The sequence below is a fragment of the Ictidomys tridecemlineatus genome, chromosome 6 (assembly GCF_052094955.1).
Source record: "Ictidomys tridecemlineatus isolate mIctTri1 chromosome 6, mIctTri1.hap1, whole genome shotgun sequence".
NCBI lineage: Eukaryota > Metazoa > Chordata > Mammalia > Rodentia > Sciuridae > Ictidomys > Ictidomys tridecemlineatus.
In genome coordinates, this window is record NC_135482.1 from 48991069 (window position 1) to 49011382 (window position 20314).

The 20314-nt window shown below is 38.3% G+C and overlaps 1 protein-coding gene across 1 annotated transcript in view; it reads right to left on the reverse strand.

Moving 5' to 3' along the window:
• Positions 1-8483, reverse strand: part of Hmga2 (high mobility group AT-hook 2) — a 120449-nt gene extending 111966 nt beyond the window's left edge. Inside the window, exons 1-2 of the mRNA XM_078053206.1 lie at positions 7174-8483; positions 4458-4544 (exon numbers count right to left, since the gene is read on the reverse strand). Coding sequence (XP_077909332.1) covers positions 4458-4544; positions 7174-7284 — 198 coding nt within the window. The 5' untranslated portion in view covers positions 7285-8483. The remainder of the gene's footprint in view (positions 1-4457; positions 4545-7173) is intronic.
• Positions 8484-20314: the final 11831 nt, after the last annotated feature.

The window sequence follows — 20314 nt, forward strand, 5'->3', positions numbered from 1 at the left end:
GACTTCCGAGGGATGAGAGTTTCCACAGAATTACAACTATGGGTCCCCTGACATAAAGTGACTACATAAAAGAATTCAAATGAATTCCAATCTCCCATATTTGGATCATAATCTATGATGATTCAAAGGCATTGCCAGACATAATTTATTGATGCATTAAGTAAGACTTTGGCAAAGTGAAATTAAAAAAAAAAAAGTCAACTGTTTAACTAAGTCAAGATAATAGACATAATAGTTGGGCTTTACTTAATTCCTCCTACTTGAATTTGTTTGTAAACTCAGATAGGAATGTGATTCTCACAATGGAACTCACCTGCCCATTAAAACAGAGGACTCAAACTAAATTATGCCAGTGCTGTAGGAACCACAGGTTGGAATTGTATGGCAGCTCCCAATGTAACCTTTCTCTGACTTATGAAAGAATGATGCTTTTGGGCCTACTATGTTCTGTAAAGAAAATCCTGTCCTCATGCAGCACCTATGCTGTAAGATTTTTCTGAATTGATAAGTAAATCCCAAATTTTCTCCTCCTAAAATTTTTGTGATTGGTGTTAGTAATTAATTTATTTTAAAAAAAATCAATCCCATTTCTAGAAATGCAAATGATTAGGAGTATGAATGAGTCTTTTTAGTACCCAATTAATATCAGGCTATGTTTTCATAGCAAATTGAAGATGGAAATTAAATATTTTTCTGAAGACTTTCTTTGAAGCATGCATACTTTACCAAATGATACTTTAATTCTGCACTTTGCTCTCTTGGTCTGGCCATTTCACCTAAAGTCAAAAGGAAGGTCAAGCAAATCTGACTTATGAAGTAGGATTATCTTACACCTGACATTTTAAAAAATTCATTTCCCTTTTATAAAAATATAATTCAATCTCAGAAAAATACATTTTTCTTAGGAGCACTTGTGTGCGAACTGGCTTGAAATTTAAAGATAAATTTAACTTGTGACTTTACATACAGAAGTAGTGTCAGTCCCTCCAATATTCTTTCATGATTGAAAAGGAACAACAGAATCCCAAATGAAACAAACGTTATTATACCTTCATTCTTTTCAGACATGAGAATTGGGAAAATTCAAAGTATTTCTACACATCACAATTAAGAGAGAAAAGCAAAACAAAACAAAGAGGAAATTAAGAGACAACTGTAAGGCCCAGGTTGTAGCTCAGTGATAGAGTGCTTACCTAGCATGTAGAAGGTCCTGGGTTGGAGTCCCAGCATTGCAAAAAAAAAAAAAAAAAAGTGAGGGGGGTTAGATAATGGTGGGGGTAGGGACTTGAGGAGAGGAGCAAGAGACAACTGGTATCTCAATCTAAAAGTGTATCTCAATCTAAAAAATAAATAAAAGGGTGAACAAACTCATGTACACACTCTCTCTTTCTCTTTCTTTTGGATAAAGTATTTATTCAGAAAAACATTAACTTCGGATTTCTTTTATTAAGGGTAACAATATGAAACCCGTTCAGGCATACTCAGATTGGAGTTCTTAGGAATGACTGGAATTGTCACAGAATGGTCATCCATGGGAATTGGTGTTAATGGAATATAAATAGACTGAAGAATAATTTTTTTCTTCCATAAGTTTCAGACATAAATTGTGTTTTTTTATAAATTTGTTTGACATATTACATAAATCTATTTTCTATTAAATCAGCCTAAAATTCAAGTGATGGCTAATTTGGTAGCCAGTCTCCACTTGACACATTCTGCATTCGTTGTCAAGTTTCACACTGTTAATTTTCTAACAAGCAGTTTGGTTTTCAGATACCTCAAGGCCAGTTGCTGAGTCCAAACACAAACTTTGTAAGTAAAATACAAACACCAAGCAGCAAGATATGTTAAACACACAATATCAGGATTCTCCTTTAACGTTAGAGTTCTTTTCTCTCATATACTTACCAATTTTTATGATACATTTTTTCATTGTGATAAATCCAGTATGTAAGAAAACTCCCAATTTATTAACCATAGAAGACTTCTCATATCTACTCTAGTCATTCTACAGGAGGTTTTTTTGTTGTTGTTGCTGTTTGTTTGTTTTTATCTTACATGTTATCAACAATATTTTTCTAAAAACATTTGTAGTTGAAAATCCTAATGAACATATGCTTTTTTAGAATACAATATATATTTGATAAACAAGGATGTGTTTGATAATCATGTCTATATGGGATAGAAGCACATTCAATCAATACTGATTTCAAAGTGAAATGCCTTAAGTTTATACATGCCATGAACAATTCATCAATGTCATCATTATTTTGCAAAGTATTATCTTCTCCAAATGAAGCTTAATTAATAAAACTGAAGAAAAATAACAGTCATGTTATGGGCAAATGTATTTATTCACTTTTATTAGAAGAGGGAATTTTGTAAATGAATTATATGAAATGATTATGTCTGGAAGAATAAAATATTTCAAAAAAGGACTTCTTTGGGAGAAAGAAAACCTCTGTTTTGGAAACTACACAAATATTTGCATACACAGGAAGAATTATAAAGGAGATGAGTGGCCTAGAAGGGTCTTTGTAAATGCCTATCACTGAAGTCACTAAAAATAAAACAAATGTTACTTGGGAATAGATCAAATTTTGTTATTTTGCTTTGAATGGTAAATTACGCACAAGTCTCAGATTTCCTTTTGTCAATAAAGATGCTATTGGTCAGTGGTAATCTTTTTAAAGATCAGAGAAGGGGATGGGACCATTTCTACCTACTTCCTCAAAAAAAAAAACCCTAAATAAATAAAGAAATATAATAAAATTTGGGAAATTATTCATTTTCCTTTTTTGCATCAAATTTTTAAAAATTTATTTATGGTGAGCTATAAAGATGTAACAATGCATTTTTTTTAGAACAATTACATGGTAGCTCAAATGTTTTTTAGCTACACACAGGTTTGCTATCTCTGAGAGAAAAAATAAGTAAGGTAAATTTCATGCTTATAGAATCTGAAATAACTCCTATTAGAATAACTACTAAAATTAGTTCTTTTTAGTTAATTTATACACCAGGTAAAACAGAACAAATAGAAAGTATTCATATTAAGAACACCAAATTATGTTCTGTCACTTTTAAAGGTTCTTAGAGCTTTTAAAAGTTTTTTAGAGCTCCTTTGAAATTCACTGATAAATATGAGTTACAATTAAATGTAAACTTTAAGAAACAGTTAAATATATGAGAAATTTGCCCTTCAACTTTGTTCAAAACTATTAAAATAAAACAGACAAATCATAGTTACTTATAAATAACAATATGTATCACTAGAACTATGGCAGTTTACATCACTGAAAACTATCACATATAATGTGCTTGGTGCACAGTCACAGAAAAAAACAAAACATTGATCTCAAAATGATGAATACATGGTCCTTTAAACAAATACTATACATGACATATTCAGATCTTAAGAAGATAAAATTTACTTGTAATTTTTGAACCTTTGTTTTCAACTGTTATACAAACTTTCAAATAAAATGCAAACTTTTATGATTCATAAAGTCAAAATTGACTTTTAAATTCACCTTCACCTCTCTATACAACAATGTATCTTGAGATATTTCCTCTTTGCTAACTCAAAATACAACCAACATGAAGTTATTTTAAGCTGCAATTTAAATTTTTCCAAAACGTTGACTGTTAAACTTGACTGGGTTCTATCCTACCCAAATACATACACACACACACACACACACACACACACACACACACACACACACACATATTCTACCTATATGTGTATGTATGTATATGTATGTATATATATACATACATATATATATATATGAGTAAAATAATTGTTTTAAAATCTCATTGTTCAATTCAGAGAATAACACTTTATGAAAAGGTTTTAGGGATTATGATATACTATATTGCAGGTTCATTATAAAACAAACAGTGATACATTGTCATCACATTTAAAGTTGTAAAGTTCATGAAATTTTTTCCAGCATTCCATAAATGGATTAACTTCTAATTATTGTCTATTTGGCAAAACACATAACCTTAAAAGGGGGACTTGGCTTACAGTAGTCATTTAAATAAGCACCAAGTAAATTAATCTCTATTATTTTTCAGAGGAAACTGCAAAATTTTCACTACCAGACAAAATTTATAGTTTTAATATTTTTAACTCTTTAACCATTGATTCAAATATTAATTTTATCATTCACTACCCCAACCATCCACCCCCACCCCTTCACTCCTCCACCAGCATTTTAAGGTTCATATTATTTGGTAGTGTTTGTTTAAAAACACTGTAACTAACTGCAGGAAACTTTTTTGCTAAATCACTCAGGAAAAAAAGATTAACTCCCATCCAACTAATGTTAAATGCAGGGTTACCCATCTGGGACAAATCTTTAGGTGTGGATTTAAAATGGGAAAATTAAAAGGAGGTTCCTGCAGTCATTAATGAAATTAGGAGAGCTTGACTTGAGAATTCTCACCTTTTGAGCTGCTTTAGAGGGACTCTTGTTTTTGCTGCCTTTAGGTCTTCCCCTGGGTCTCTTAGGTGAGGGCTCACAGGTTGGCTCCTAATTGTGGGAGGAAAAAAATGCTGTTGTGGCAAAGACCGTCTGAAAGAAATTGACCCAGACTCTTTAGCTATGTTTTCTGCATGTGCTGCTCAAAACAGAGCTGCTGGAATACATTCAGTTCAAATATAAGTGGATGATAATAGTACAGAGTTTACAGAAAGGGAAAATGACTATACTTTTAATTCAAGAATTCAAAGAGAAAACTATTTTGCATAAGAAAACTAGATTTTATTTCAAACCCAAAATGGTAGCAAAATCTGAAAAGGCTGCATGTTCTAGAAAGAAAATCATATATTTTTAAGATATAAAAGTTTACATAGTTATGCATTTGGCAATACATGGAAACATTGATCATTTTACATGAATACCACTATCCATTATTTCAAACAACAGAAATATGAAGCTAGCATTCTCAATAATCTTCATATTGAAAAGGTATCTTTTAATCATCTCTGTACATGTGCATTCTAAATTGATTAGGAGTCAGTCGACACATTCTGAGTGAAATATTGGAGCAATTACCCAACTTCTTCAGCTCAAAACAATTCCATTCCCCCTAAAAGTTCCAAATAATTATGGTAAACCTGAGGGGGGAGGTTTTGCTTGAATTATCTAGATAATTGCTTCAATTCTCCACTTCCTTTCCATGAGGCGGGCATGGTCTCCAGTCGAAATTTAAGTTTCTTTTTATAAGAATAAGCATGTTTTATTCAGGATACTTTTATGGTGATGAATTGGAGGAAACCAAAAGGAGGAAAGGGAAGATAAGAGGAAATATCTGGGAAGGAGAAATTGAAACAATCATTTCTATAAGCAAGACTTTAAATGGCTCCTATGCCAAGTAGTAAATACTAAGTGGTTAAGAAAATGTGATGATTACTATTTCAAATCTTAAATATTTATCCCGTGAATCATTCACATTTCATTCAGATTCGGTGATTAAATCAGACTAATTAAAATGCATGAAAGTTCTCAATGAAAATTCACATCCTACTTAGATAATCTGGGAACAGTTCCTTACAGGCTTCTGAGGGATACTAGTTCCAGTGGGGCACATCCTGAACACACACATCCCTAGACACATTTTTCTTTCTTTGGTGAACTCTTCCTTAACTCGAAGGTAAAACTTCCAATCACCTCCAGATTCCCTAACATTTTCTTTTAGATTTTTTTTTTTGGCGTGTGTGTGTGTGTGTGTGTGTGTGTATGTGTGTGTGTGTGTGTTTGTGTGTGGGTGCAAATTAGCAGAGCTGGGTGGCTGGTGGGAAATGGGGGGGGGGCGGTGTAGGGCAGAGACTTCCTGGGAGGTGTAAAACAGGATCCAAAGGCGACAGAAAGTGTCGCTTGCGCAGAGCGGGAAAACTCAGGGGCCTCTAGATTGGCTTGTTTCCTTTGATGATTTCAAATAGGTACAACCCTCTCAGTTTTTCTAAAATGCATTGGTAAGCAAACGTTGTTCAATTTCCCTCAATTTGCTCTCGGATAGGTTTTGGACTCTAGGATTATTTTCTCATCAGTTTATTTGCCATGAGGAACGTGAGTTAAGAATAAGGAAATAAGAAGTTTTAAAGTCCGAAGAAGAAGCGGAGTTTAAATGTTCTTGTGGTCATGTCCTGCTCCAACCCCGCTGGCTGAGCCTTGGAAATTGCAGCGAACAAAACCCCCCGCCCTGGGCGCTGCGCACAGCTCTGCAAGAGCCGGCTGCACGCTTAATTGGTTGCATCCGCAGACAAAACCCTCTGCTCCGCGGGGTCCCGGGCGCCCCTCGATTGTACCCTCCCAGCCCCCAGCCGCTCGTCCCAGGGAAGAGCATTTAATGCGAAAGAACATTAACGTGGGATCCAGGAGCAAAAGGGAGACGGGGCGCTTGGCGAGGAAGTGACCCTAGCTACTGTGCACTTTCTCGGACACTCCTTCCAACGCGCCCTGGGCGAAGCGAGTTAACCCCTCCAGCTGGGCGCCTAGGATCCCCTACAGCCCCTTCCCCGGACCACCTTTGGCGGCTGTCGCAGGGAATTTAAAGATCCCTTAAGAGCACCCCGGCAGCCCGGTCCCCACGCGTTCTTTGTCGGGAGGGCGCGAGCCTTGGGCCACAGAGAGCTTGGGGAGGGCGCCAAGGGGGTCGACTGCGGCGCGCCAAACTGCCGGCGAGCAGCCCCAAGAGGCGGGAGAAAGAGCCTCTGGGCCCCAGGACTCCAGCCCCTTCAACCCCAACCAGCTAAAGTGCCCTAGTCCCCAGCGACTCGCTTCCCCGGGTAATTGCAAAGGCAGCTTAGAGAGAGTTGGCAAGCCCTGATTTGTGGGACCCCGGCCGCTTCCAGTCACCAGGAGACCCCGCGCCACTCAGGGCCGTGCACAATAGCGAAAGTCCGAGGACATGCTTCGCACGACCCCACCTCCCGCCTTTCCAGGGCCGCCCGCAGCGACTCCCCACCTCCCATCCCCAAGGGGAGCTGGAGCTCCGCGGTGAACTCTAAGGGGATTCCACCGCCCGCCCCCCTGATCAGCGGGCTGTGTGAAGCCGCCGCGGACACTAGGCTCCCGCGCTCTGGTCGCCCGACGCGTCGGGGGCCCTCGCAAAGGACACGGAGGTGGACTAGTGTCCCCGCCGCGCCCGCGTACTGACTTGCTGTTGCTTCCTGGGTCGGCCGCGTCCTCTCTTCTGAGGCGCCGGGACGGCAGGTTGTCCCTGGGCTGAAGTGGACGGCTGCCCGGCGCCTTCACCGCGTGCGCTCATCCTGCCTCCTGCAGCCGCCGCCGCCGCAAGCGCTGCCTTCACCGCTACCGCCGCCGCTACCGCCGCTGCAGCCGCTTAGCCTCAGCCACCCGAAATCTGCCCAGCACCTTTCGGGAGACTGGGTGAGAGGGCTGGAAAAGCAGGCAGGGAGAGCGAGAGCTGGAGTGCTGCGAGGACTGCTGTTGCTTAGGCTGCCGCCGCTGCCACCATCAACACCGGACGTCCAGCGGCTGCCAAAGAGAGAAGAGGGGAGGAGGAGGAGAGAAGGAGGCGCTGCCGGTGGCGGCGACAGTGGTGGGTGAGTGCTGAAGGTGGAGGTGGTTTTGGCTGTGGAGGTAGCGAGCGGAGGAGGGAAGCCGAGGAAAAGAAAAGAGGGTTTGAAGTTGGAGAGACTCTTTTCTCGGTTTGGGATCAGGAGTTGCGGGCACTGGGAGCACTTCGGCAGAGGCTTGGAAAGGGAAGAGACTTGGAGTGAATTGTGTCCCTTGAAATGTTAGGCGGGGAAAGAATTCCTCCTCCTCTTTTCCCCCTGCGAGAGAGAGAGAGAGAGAGAGAGAGAGAGAGAGAGAGAGAGAGAGAGAGAGAGAGAGAGAGAAACAGTGACTTGGGCAGTCGGGAGGGAAAGGGAAGATGCGGTGGAGCTCAAGTCGGGCACTCAGCGCAAGCAAGGGACAGAGGAGTGGGTGGCACCGCGCCTCCTCGGGTGGCGGGAGCAGGCAGCGGCGGCACCGAAGAGTCGAAGAGACTGGCCGCTAGCTTCTGCGTCCTGCACCAAGCGCGCGCTGCCGGGGCTGGAAGTTTTCTGAGTTCCTGCCCCAGGATTCAAGGGGGATGAGTGTGTGTGTGCTTGCGGCGGGGGTGGCGGGACGGGGGGGAGTGCCCACCTCTAATCGTGGGCGGATAAAGGGGAGGGGGCTGCGCAGGAGGAAAAGTATGAGGAGGAGGGAGGCCAGGCAGACCGCCGAGCCAAGGCGCCTGGCCGCGGGCCAGAGACAGAGTTCGAAATACAACTGCCTTGGCGGCGGCGGCGGCGCCCGGGTGCCACCCCGAGCCCGGCTCACGTGCTCCCGCCGGGCGGCGGGGTTAAAGGGACAGACCGGGGATCCCCAGCCGACCAGCTGCGGGCCTCGCCCCTTTGGCCGGGAGGTCACTCCCGGGCGGGCGTCCTGGGAAGGCGCGGGAACTTGACTGCCCCAAAGACACATTTTAGAGCTCGGCCTTTACCTGCGCCTCCACCGAGCGGAGCCAAAACTTTGCCGGAAGCGTCTAGCAGCAAGGGCTGCAGCGTCCTAGTTCACTGAGTGGGAAGGCACTGCTGAGAAGTAGGAGCTGGCCCCTGACAGCCCTACTCCACCTAGGGATTTCCTCACCCCTGGGCGCGCGGCGAGCACGCACACAGACAGCTTTCACGAAGATACACACGCATAATCACATGCGCACTTGCACGCAGACACACGTGCACACGCTCACACAATATGCACTCGTAAACACGCACGTAAATACAGGCGAACTTAAACACACATACATAACAGGCATACAGACACCGGACCTTTGTAGACGCAAGCTCGCGGAACGCGCCAGTTTCTTCATTGAGCTTTTTTCTCCAAGAAAGACTAGGGGCAACACAAAGTCCCCCTGCGACTGGTGCTACGCACCGGGAACGCACAGTCACCTTAAAGGGGACCTCACAGATTGCCAACAGCACGGTTGAACCGTCTTTTCAGTTTACCTTTATTTAACCTTTTCCTTTTCTGTCCTAATTTTATAGCCTGGGCTGTTGCTGAGCTCTGTGAACATCATACTGGTCACGGTCCTTTTTTAAAAGGTGGAGTACTCTTTTTTTTTTTTTTAATACACCTCTTTTTCATCCTTGAATAACACAAAACCGAAAAAAAAATTAGGTTCGGGTTTTCACACATCACACCCAAAATTATTTTGGACTAATTCCAAAATAAAAACTTTCACCCGGGGAAGAATTTTTCTTTCAAAGATACAGACCATCGTGTAATAAAAACGCCTGCTCTGCAGCCCTAGGCAGGCAGTTAGGCACCGCCAGGTTCCGCTGTGAATGTGGAGGAGGCGCGTGTAAATGTCTGCTTCCGCGCGACGGCGCTGATTGGTCCGCGTTGCCATTTTAAATCCATTTCCAGCTGTCCTTTGCAGAGTTGAGACACTACGCTGCACGTTGAGTGCTCTGCAGGAACCCAGGGTTGCTCCTGGGTCTGGGAACGCTTAGCTATGATGGAAAGGGAGAGCCCCCGTCCCTCCAGATGGAGTCCAGCAGTTGACTGGGGAGGGAGGGGTCTAACAGGAACCCAAGGTTTTCTGTCAGGAGTTGGCTGAAAGATGGTATCTTCATCAAAAGGATTGAAATTTCACTTACTAACGATTGCACTGACATTTCCTAACTGCCAAGTTTGCACATTTTTGGAATATGAGCACATATTTGCACAGTGGTGTGCACATTTTACATACACATACAAAATGGGCTTCTGGGTTTGTTTTTGTTTGTCTGCTTTTTGTCCGGAGTTGAGATAAAATTCTGAGGATGAATATAGACCAAGTCATCCAGAATTTCAGTTAGCTAGCTTTATACTAGATACCTCATTATATCTTGATTTTTTTTTCAATGCAGAGACTGGCAAGAAGGTGATTTTAATATTTTATTTATGCAATCCATCCCTGAATCTAAAATAAACACAGAAAAACTGGGAAAGGGGAACGCCCAGTCTGCTGTTTTCAGGCCACTTTGCTACCAGACTACTTAATCCCTTTTGAATTTATATAGAGAGGGATAGAAAAAAAAAAAAAGATATTGCATGAAGTTTTGTCTAAGATGTTCGTTTTATATATTTTCATTATTTGGAAACCTCATTTAAGTTTTTTTCAGGTTGCTATGTTTTTTGCAGTCAAGACATGAAAATTCATCTTCATCAAAAATGGATGGAACTTGAGCCTATTATGTTAAGAGAAATAAGCCAAACTCGGAAGGTCAAGGGTCGTATTTTTTCCCTTATATATGGAAGAAGGAAAAGAAAGGTGGGGGGTGATGGCATGAAAATCAAAGAGAGATCAGTAGAATAGAGGAGAGGGACAAGGGAGTGGAAGAAGGGAAGAAAAGGGGGGGGGATGCTGGGAAGGGACTTTGGCCAAATTGTATTGTTACAGTGTGTGCATGTAACAACAAATTCCACCATTATGTACAACTATGACATACCAATAAAGTAAGTGTGGGGGAAAAAATTTTATCCTGTTGATAAAAATTATTTTTAAAAAATGGTGTCCTTGGGGCTGGGGTTGTAGTTCAGTGGTTGAGCACTTCCTTTGAATGTGTGAGGCCATGAGTTCAAGCCTCAGCACCACATAAAAACAATAAGAAAAATAAATAAAACAAAGATATTGAGTCCATCCCTAACTAAAAAAAAAAAAAAAACTTTTTTTAAAAAATGGTGTCCTTAAATATTTTTATAAAGCTAAATGGTTAGACTTTTCTCTTTAAAGAAAATTGTTTTGTTTTTACATCTACATTTGAGATGTTTATTTTCCCAAAATGTTTCTCAGTTCACTTCTCTTTTATTATACTATATATTACCAATCCATTCAAGGGTAAACTCTTTCTAATTTGAGAACTTTCCAGGTGGTTTTCTGTCCACATTAAATGGTTTCTTTTCTTCTTCACCACCTACTATCAAATTGAACAATTAGCACCTTGGTTGTATATGTTAACAAGGTTTCTAATTATCTGTGACACATGATTCAGATTAGTGTTTAGATCAGGTCAGTTCATTAGTGGGTGGTAAAATCAATTTAGTGGACTCAGAACACCATTAAAAAATAGAATAGAGACTATCCCATGTAAAATTTCTGATTTTCATTATATAGTACATATGCATAAAAATTGTTTTAAAATTTTTTCCTGTACCATTTAGTAATTTGGAACCTGGGATGTATCTTAGAGTTTAGGGTGTCTTAGCACTGTGTTATTACATTTGAGATAGTACTATTTCTGTGTTAGTGGTACACCTGATATTGGATGTCTTATTTACATGTAAAGTCAATTGCTTGCTCCAAATTAGAGAGACACATGTTTAAATGCCACTGACTTAGAATTCCCTTACACCTCCACTAAACTGGATTTTTGTGATCTCTGTGGTGTTTAACAAATCATCTCTCATTCTGTATCTCAGTGGCTTCCTTTCTAAAATGAAAGATGAGGATGATCTATGAAAGTTTTTCCAGTTCTAATAAATAAACCATGTATTAATGTCTTGTTTTCTGATTGCATCATGATGATATGTAAATTTTATCTAAATTCCTTGAACAGGTAGTATTTCTAACACCTCTTTTTGGGGGGCCAGTTTTGTCTAGGTGGTATTCATTCAAAAATAAACTTTTGGTCATTTCTTACTATTTATTGCTATGACAAAGTTACTTTTATTAAAGTTACTATGTTTACAAAATGAGAAAAGTGTTACTCATATTAAAATATCTTCAAAATTCTTTTGACTAAAGGAGATTCATCTATGATAAAGAGGTTGAAATTCTCACACTGCACTTAGTTACATTATATTTAAACTTAATGCAATCATAAGAAATGACTTAAGGATTTTTCAGATTATAATGTATTATGAATTATGGGTACATTTTATTACAGGGATTAATTTTGACTAGATATTTTGAAAGCAAATCTATACAGGGCCACAGAAAATTATAGTATTTTTTAACAGAAATTACAAAATATATATATATATATACACACACATACACACACACACACACACACTCAGTGTAATATAAAGTAAACACATATCTTGCCTTCAGATGCTACCATTCTAATTTGGATGAAAAAAAAATATCAAGTGTTTTTAAATGAGCTCTTTTGCATGGCTTAAGCCCACAATTTGTTTCTGCAAATATGTGTAGTACATAATGAAAGGTGGGAAAGATTACTCTCAGAGTTTCCCTATAGCTTCACCACATACAAAATATGTGTTGCTAAATTAGCTTTTTTATTTGTTTGGGTTTTTTTTTTTTTTTTGACAAGTTTCCTATTCCTCTAGTAAGAGGATCATCAAAGTGACTTTGTTTCTTTTTATTTTTTTTTATTTTTATTTTTTATTTTTTTGGTACTGGGGATTTGACTCAGGGGTACTCTACCACTAAGCTACAGACTTATTTTATTTTGAGACAGGATCTCACTAAATTGACCAGGCTGACCTTGAACTTGAGATCTTCCTGCTTCAACCTCCCCAGTGGCGAGGATTACAGGCATGTGCAACCTGCTCCTGCCTGTTTAAATACTGGTTTTTAATAAGTTGAATGCACATTGACTTGGTTTTACAGGAATCACCTATTGTTCTCTCAGTACTCAGGAATGTAATTCATCTAAAATTAAAGAGAACCTCTTAAAATAACTAGTATTCATTTAAAAGCTATTTACTTATCACTTTAAGCCTTCCATTTACCTTTACAAATCTTTAGTTTTCTCTATCCAGTTCATAGTTCATTCAACAACTATATTGAGAACCACCTACGTGCTAGGAATCATATTCTTTTTGACAAAAGTCATGGAAGCAGAACAGAAATGTAAGTTTCATTTCCATCTCTTTATCTTGGACATTATACTGTTAGCCCCAAACAATCATATGCTCTCTCTATATAATCAAACAGCTTTGGATAGTAAGAGGAATGTGGGCTTTGAAATCAGATTTAGCTGTGTGAAGTATGGCAGAGAGAACTCTAAAACTGCCCCCGAGGTGTCCTGCTCCCCTGCTTTGGTGTACCTACATACATAATCCTCAGGACTATACTATGCTGAACTTCATTTCTGTGATTAGCTTGTATTAAATAGCATAGTTAAAAACTTAAGACAGGGAAATTATCCAGCAGATAATTGTACGTGTGTAAAGCAGAGTTTTCTCTGCTCTGTCTTAGGAGATGAAGTTAGAGATTTGAAGCACACAATGTATATAAGTCACTATTGCTGTTATGGAGAGGGAGGAGATGTAGGGCAAAGAATATGGTCTTTAGGAGCTGAAGGCAGTTTTTGACTACCATCCTTTGCCCCATGACAGGGAAACAGGGAACTCCCTCTCCAAGTACAAGAAACTAAATTCTTCCAACAATAAGAAGGATCCCAAAAGTGTAATCTCATCTTCCCCAGAGCCCTTAGACAAAAACACAGCTGAGCCAACACCTTGATTTCAACCTTCAAGCAGAGAACACAGCCACTCCTTACATGACTGCTGACTTACAAAGCTGTGAGCTCATAAATGAATATTTCAATGGTATTTAAAGCCCTTTACATTTATGGAAATTTGTTATGCAGCAGTGGAAAAGAAATATCTGGTCCAATAAGCTTCCACTCCTTTCTCCATTCCATGAACTGCTTCAAAACACAATCACTCAGAATTATCTGGAGACCTGCCCTGAGGTTGCACTGCTTCTACCAAACCACTGCCCTCTTTGAGCTTGTACTGAAGGAGTGGCTGGCATGAAAGTGCGGCACCTCCTTGAGTTGCTTTCTACCTTCCCTGCCTCATCTCCATTTTCTCTTACTTTCATTGCCCTGAGGGTGTACTTCTCAAATAAATCACAAGTATTAATTCTTGCCTTAGGCTCTTCTAGATAGCCAGGCTAAGAAGAAACCCAGAAACTCAAACTCAGTCTCATTTGTGGTGGTTTTCAAACTTGTTCACAAATTCTTTAACATTTCTTGCACAAAATGTGGAATTTAATTCCTCCTCCCCTTGAATAGGAGTCAACTTTACTAACTTGCTTATAATAAATGAAAGACTGTAGAAGTGAGGACACATAATGTTAAAGGATAGACAAAAATGGCTACAGGGTACCCTTGATCTCAGTCTCTTTCCTTGACTCCCTCTTTCTTTCTGGGCCTTAGAATCTCTGAGCCAATGCATAAAGAAGATACATTGAAGCCACCATGCTGATGAGACTGTGGGGAGAGGAGAGGAGAGGAGAAGGAGAAAGAGAGGGAGAGAGAGCAAGCTAGCTGTACTATTTCCCAAATGTTTGCCTTCCCATCAACTGCCTGACAGGCGAACTAATTCCAGGTTCCGAACCCCTGCACTTAGGCCAACTTAGGCTGATAAGAGCACAGAGGAAAGACCTTTGTCCCAAATGTAGATTTATGAGCAAAATGTATATTGTTTTTGTTCTTCAGGCACTAAGTTTTTGGATGGATTGTTGGTAGGTATAGAATCCTGCCCATCATTTTCTCTGCAAAATTCGTTTCTCTTTTTATTTACCTTTCTGATGAATAACCTCAAGTGGGAAAATATAATAAAAACCTCAAATGAGTGATTTACTTAGCCAAAAAATCCTTCTTATCTGGAAATCACACTCCACCAGGAATTACTCTGTATCTTCCTTTTCTTTTGATATCAAAATATGACAAGTCCCTGTCGTTGTGTTTTCTAAACGTTTCTTGTTCTGCCCACTCTGTTTCCACTGTCACTTCAGGAGTTAGGGCTCTCTGCATTTACATGTGAATTACTTCTCCCTGGTCTCCTAGTCCTCAGTCTGACATTTTAAAAATCTATTCTCTACATTGCATCTATGTGGGTTTTTTTGGGCGGGGGGGGGGGGGGGAGGCATCAGTCATTTGTATTGTTTTTTTTTTATTTTATCATTATCATAAGTGTATTAGAAAATGTATTGTTGAAGACAGGGGTGGAAATAAAGAAAAAATTCCTTAGTTATCCTACCATCCAAAGTAACCATGAAACATTTCAGTCCTTTGAGACTTTAAGTGAACAAATATAGGTTCATGCTGTACATTCCATTTCAAAATCTATTTTCTATATAAATAATATATGAAATTTGAATGAAAACTTTTCACATTAATGAATGTTCTACAGTACCACTTCTAATGGCTCTGTATTAGGTATTTTAGTGTGTGTGTGTGTGTGTGTGTACGCGCACGCACGCTTGTGTTTGTTTGAGAGAGAGAGGAAAAAAAAAGAGAGAGAGAACACCTGGAATTAAGTAAGCATTTGATAAAAATTTTTATGACATCCTTGTGGAAAGCTGAAGAAATGTGGCTTGGATGTTACGCATTCCTTTATGCTGACATCAGTTTCAAAGGTGGTCTCTTCTATCAGCATCCTGGTATAATTTCCAAATTTTCAGATGTCCTAAAGATAAAAAGAATAGCTAACTCTACTGATGCCCAAATTGAGATTCAAAAAGATCTCAATGAAGCCTAATACAATTTAAAAAGACAAACACGAAATATGCTATTAGTTTCAAAGGGAAATAAATTCAGCCATACCAGCAGAGGGTAGAAAAAGTACTTAAAACCAGTTCCTATGATTATGTGTAGGACTAAGAAGCAGATATGACTAAGATACTACCTCACATCTATTCCACCCTTCTAATTTAGTAAAAAGATCACACAGAAAACTGGGTATGACAATATGCACAACTATAAAACGCCATGTCCCAATCTCCCTTCTAGATTGGGGTCATCAGAGAAATATAAGCAGGCTTTTGGAAGTACTTCAGGAAAGCTTTCTAAAAGGACTGACTCAGCTGAGAAGCTTTTCCCGGTGTACTTCCCACAACTTCCTTATTTTCTTTTCCTGCCTGGAATGCAGACATGATTATTAAATTCCAGTTGCCATCTTAGATCATGAGGTAATAGAAAATGGAAGCCTCATCCTAAGACTAGTGGAGTAGAAAAACAGAAAGAAAACAGGTCCCTGGTGACTTCATGAGGCTCCTCAGCCTCCTGCCCTGCCTACCTCCCTCTAGACTTAGCTTATAAGAAAGGATTCGATTTTTATTTCATTTAAGCCACTTCTAAGTTAGAGTTTTAGTTCTCTGTCATGTACCGGCAATTCTTAACTGACAGAAGATTCAATCACTGTAAGTTTGGCCTGAGTTATACTATCACTGGCTTTTATTCAATGATAAACTTTATATTTGTTGAGCAGAGTTAGATTCACAGCAGAATCTAAAGCACAAAGTACAGAGAATCCTCATTTGTCTTGTCTCCACACACAACACTGCCCGAACTATAGATGTCAGCCAATGGGTTTGGTTTGTCACAATCAATGACCTTACATTGACACCATTATCACATAAAGTCCACAGTTTGCGATAGGCTGCACTCTCGCTGATATACATTCTATGTGTTTTGACAAATGTCTAATGACATGTATCCACCACTGTAGAATCATACAGAATAGTTTCACTGTCCTCAAAATCCTCTGTGCTCTGCCTACTCATCCCTCCTTCCCTGCTAATCCTCGGCAATCATTGATCTTTTCATTGTCTTCCTAGTTTCACCTTTTCATATAGTTGGGATGACACAATATTAGCATCCTTTTTAGATTTAGATTTTAGATTTGTTTCTTTTACTTAGCAATATGCATTTAAGTCAAGACCTCCACCATGACAATTCATTTCTTTTCAGTGCTGAATAATATTCCACTACCAGATGTACCCGTGTATTTATCCACTCATAAACTGAAAAAAATCTTGGTTGCTTTTGATTTTTGGTAATCACTAACCAAGCTGCTGTTAGCATTGTAGGCTGATTTTTGTGTGGGCCTGAGTTTCCAGCTCCTTTGGGTGAATACCAAGGAGAGTGACTGCTGAATCGTATGGTAAGAGTATGTTTAGTCTTGTAAGAATCCACCTAACTCTCTTCCAAAGCAGGTGTTCCATGGCCACTTTGTGTTTTCACAAGCAAGAAATAAGAATTTCTGTTGCTTGACATCCTCACCAGTCTTAGGTGTGATAGATTTTGAATGTGGGCCATTCGGATAGCTGTGCAGTGGTGTCTTATTGCGTCTTCAATGTGCAATTCCCTCATGATTTATGATGCCAGACATCTTTTCCTATGTGTACTTGCTATCTGTATATCTTCTTTGGTGAGGTGTCTGGTCAAGGTCTTTTTTTCCATTTAAAAAATCTGATTGTTCATTTTCTTATTGTTTAATTTCATGGGTTTTTTGGCATATTTCCAATAACCTGCATCCTTTATTAAATATGACTTTTCCAAAAATTTTATCTCAATCTATAGCGTGATTTCTCATTGTCTTGCCATTGTTCTTCCTAGAGCAGAAGTTTTTACTTTTAATGAAGTACAGGTTAGAGATTATTTCTTCATGGATTGTGCCTTTGATGTTGTGTCTAAAAAGTCTTGCTATATTTCAGATCATCTAGGTTTTATATGTTGTCTTCTAGGAATTTTATGATTTTGTATTTTACATGTAAGTCTATTAATCATTGTGAGTTAATTTTTGTGATGGGTTTAAGGTCTTTGTGTAAATTCTTTTCTTTGTTTTCTGCATGTGGGTGTCAAGTGGTTCCAACACAATTGGTTGAAAAGATTATCATAGACTTATATTAAATCTTGAAGTCAGATAATGTCAGTTTTCTTACTTGTTCTTTCTCATCAATTTCAAGTTGGATTATTTGGGTCTTTTCCTCTCTACATAAACTTTAGAATCAGTTTGTTTATATCCACAAAACAACTTGCTGGGATTTTGTTTTGGATTGCATTGACTCTAAAGTCGGGAACTAAAATCTTGACCATATTGAGTCTTCCTATTTATGAACATAGAATCTCTCTCCACTTATTGAGTTTTTTGATAATTTTCACAGGAATTGTGTGATTTTCATATGGATCTTTTAGATACTTTATTAGATTAATGCCTACGGATTTCACTTGGGGCTGCCAATATAAATGCTAATGTGCTTTTAATTTCCAATTCCACTTGTTCATTGATGGCATATAGGAGAACAATTCACTTGTATATTAGGCTTATGTCCTATAACCTTCCTGTGATCACTGATTGGTTCCAGGAGCTGTTGATTTCCTGTAAATTCTTTTGGATTTAGTATATATATTCATGTTGTCCGCAAACAAAAACAGTTTTTTCCCTCCCAATCCACATATCTTTTATTTTCTTTTCTTATTTAATTACCTAGGGTTTCCAGTACATATTAAAAAGTAGTAGTAAAGCAGGGTCATTCTTGCTTTGTTCCTTATTTTAGTAAGAATGCCTCAAGTTTCTCATCATTAAGCTATAGGTTTTTTATAGATGTTCTTCATCAAGTCAAGGAATTTTTCTCTATTTCAAGATTTCTGAGAGTTTTAATCATGAACAGGGGTTGGATTTTGTCAAATGCTTTTTCTGCATTTATATTGATACGAGTGTATGATTTTTCTTCTTAAATTAGTTGATGTGTTGGGTTATATTAATTGATTTTCAAATGTTGAACCAGCCCTGCATTCCTGGGCTGAATCCCACTTGCTCCTGGAATATAATTCCTGATGCTTTCTGTTTCAGAATGTTATTAATTATTGATTTAATTTATTTAATAGCTATAAGCAAATTCAAATTATCTATTTCTTCCTTAATGAGTTTTATCTTTTAAGGAATGGGTCCATTTTGCCTATTAACAAATCTGTGGGAATAGACTTGTCCATAATATACCTCTGTTATCCTTTTAAGGCTCCTAAGATCTGAATGATGACCCCTTTTTCACTTGTGATATTAATAATTTGTGTCTTTGTTCTTTTCATAATTAGCCTGGCTAGATGTTGATTTTATTGATGCTTTCAAATAATCAACTTTTGTTGATTTTCTCTATTCAATTTCTTTGATTTCTGCTCTGATTTTTATCATTTGTTTGTTTGTTTGTTTCCTTTGGATTGAAGTTGCTCTTCTTCTAGCTTCCTAAAGTGGAAGTTTAAATTATTTAATTTATATCTTTTTTTCGCTTCTGAAAATATGTACTCACTATGACAAATTTTCCTCTAAACATGATTTTTGTCATTCTGTACACATTTTACTAAATGTGTTTTCATTTTCATTTAATTAAAAGTATTTTACATTAATTCTGTGGACTTAGACTTTGTTATTTAATCTCCAAGTATGTTGGGATATTTCAGCTCCTTCTAGTTTATTGATTTCTAATTTGATTCCGTTGTGGTTTGGGTACAGACATTGCACTGTTCTCATTCTTTCACATTTGATAAAATGTTTTATCACCTACAGTATAATCTGTCTTAGGGAATGTTCCATGTGAGCTTGAGAAAAAAAAATGTGTGTTCTGCTGTTTTATGATAAGGTATTCTGTAGATCTCAACTGTATCGATTTAATTAATGGTGCTATTGAATTCAACTATCTCCTTACTGATTATCTGTTTCTTAGATCTATTTCTGATGGAAGGGTGTGAAATTCTCCAACTATGATAGTGGGTTCATCAACTTCTCCTAGTAGTCTCACTAGGAGATTTAGTATATGTATTCATGTTGCTCTATTGTTAGGCAAAAACACATTAAAATTGTATGTCTTTGTGGAGAACTGATCCATACATCATGATGTAATGCCCCTCTTTATGCCTGACAACTTTCCTTACTTTGGAATCAGCTGTGTTTGAAATTAATACAGGCACTGCCATTTTCTTGGGATTAGTATTAGCATGGTTTAACTTTCTCTGATCCGTTACTTTTAACCTATGTGTATCTTTATATTTGAAGTGGGTTTCTTGTATATAACATATGGTTAAGGCTTAGCCTTTGAGCCACTCCAATCTTCTAATTAGTGTATTTAGACTATAGATGTTCAAGTGATTACTGATATAGTAGGATTAATACTTACAATATGTATTATTGTTTTGTAATTATTTATTGTCCTTTTTCTTCATTTTTGTCTTCCACTCTTTTGCTGCCTTTCATTGTTTCAATTGAGCATTTTCTATGATTCCATTTCTCTATTTTCATTTGTACTTTTTTTTTTTACTTTTTAAACTGCCCTAGAGTTTTCAATACACATTTATAATTAATGCAAGTCCATTTTCAAATGGTACCATTTTAAAGTGTACCATTTCATAGATAGTGCAAAAATCTTATAATAAATATTCCTAAGTCATCTCTTAATCTCTTGAATCACCATCATTTATTTCATGTATACAAAAGAACATATAAGCATGTATTTGCACATATATTTAAATATGCACATACTCATACATAACGAAACACATTGTTGC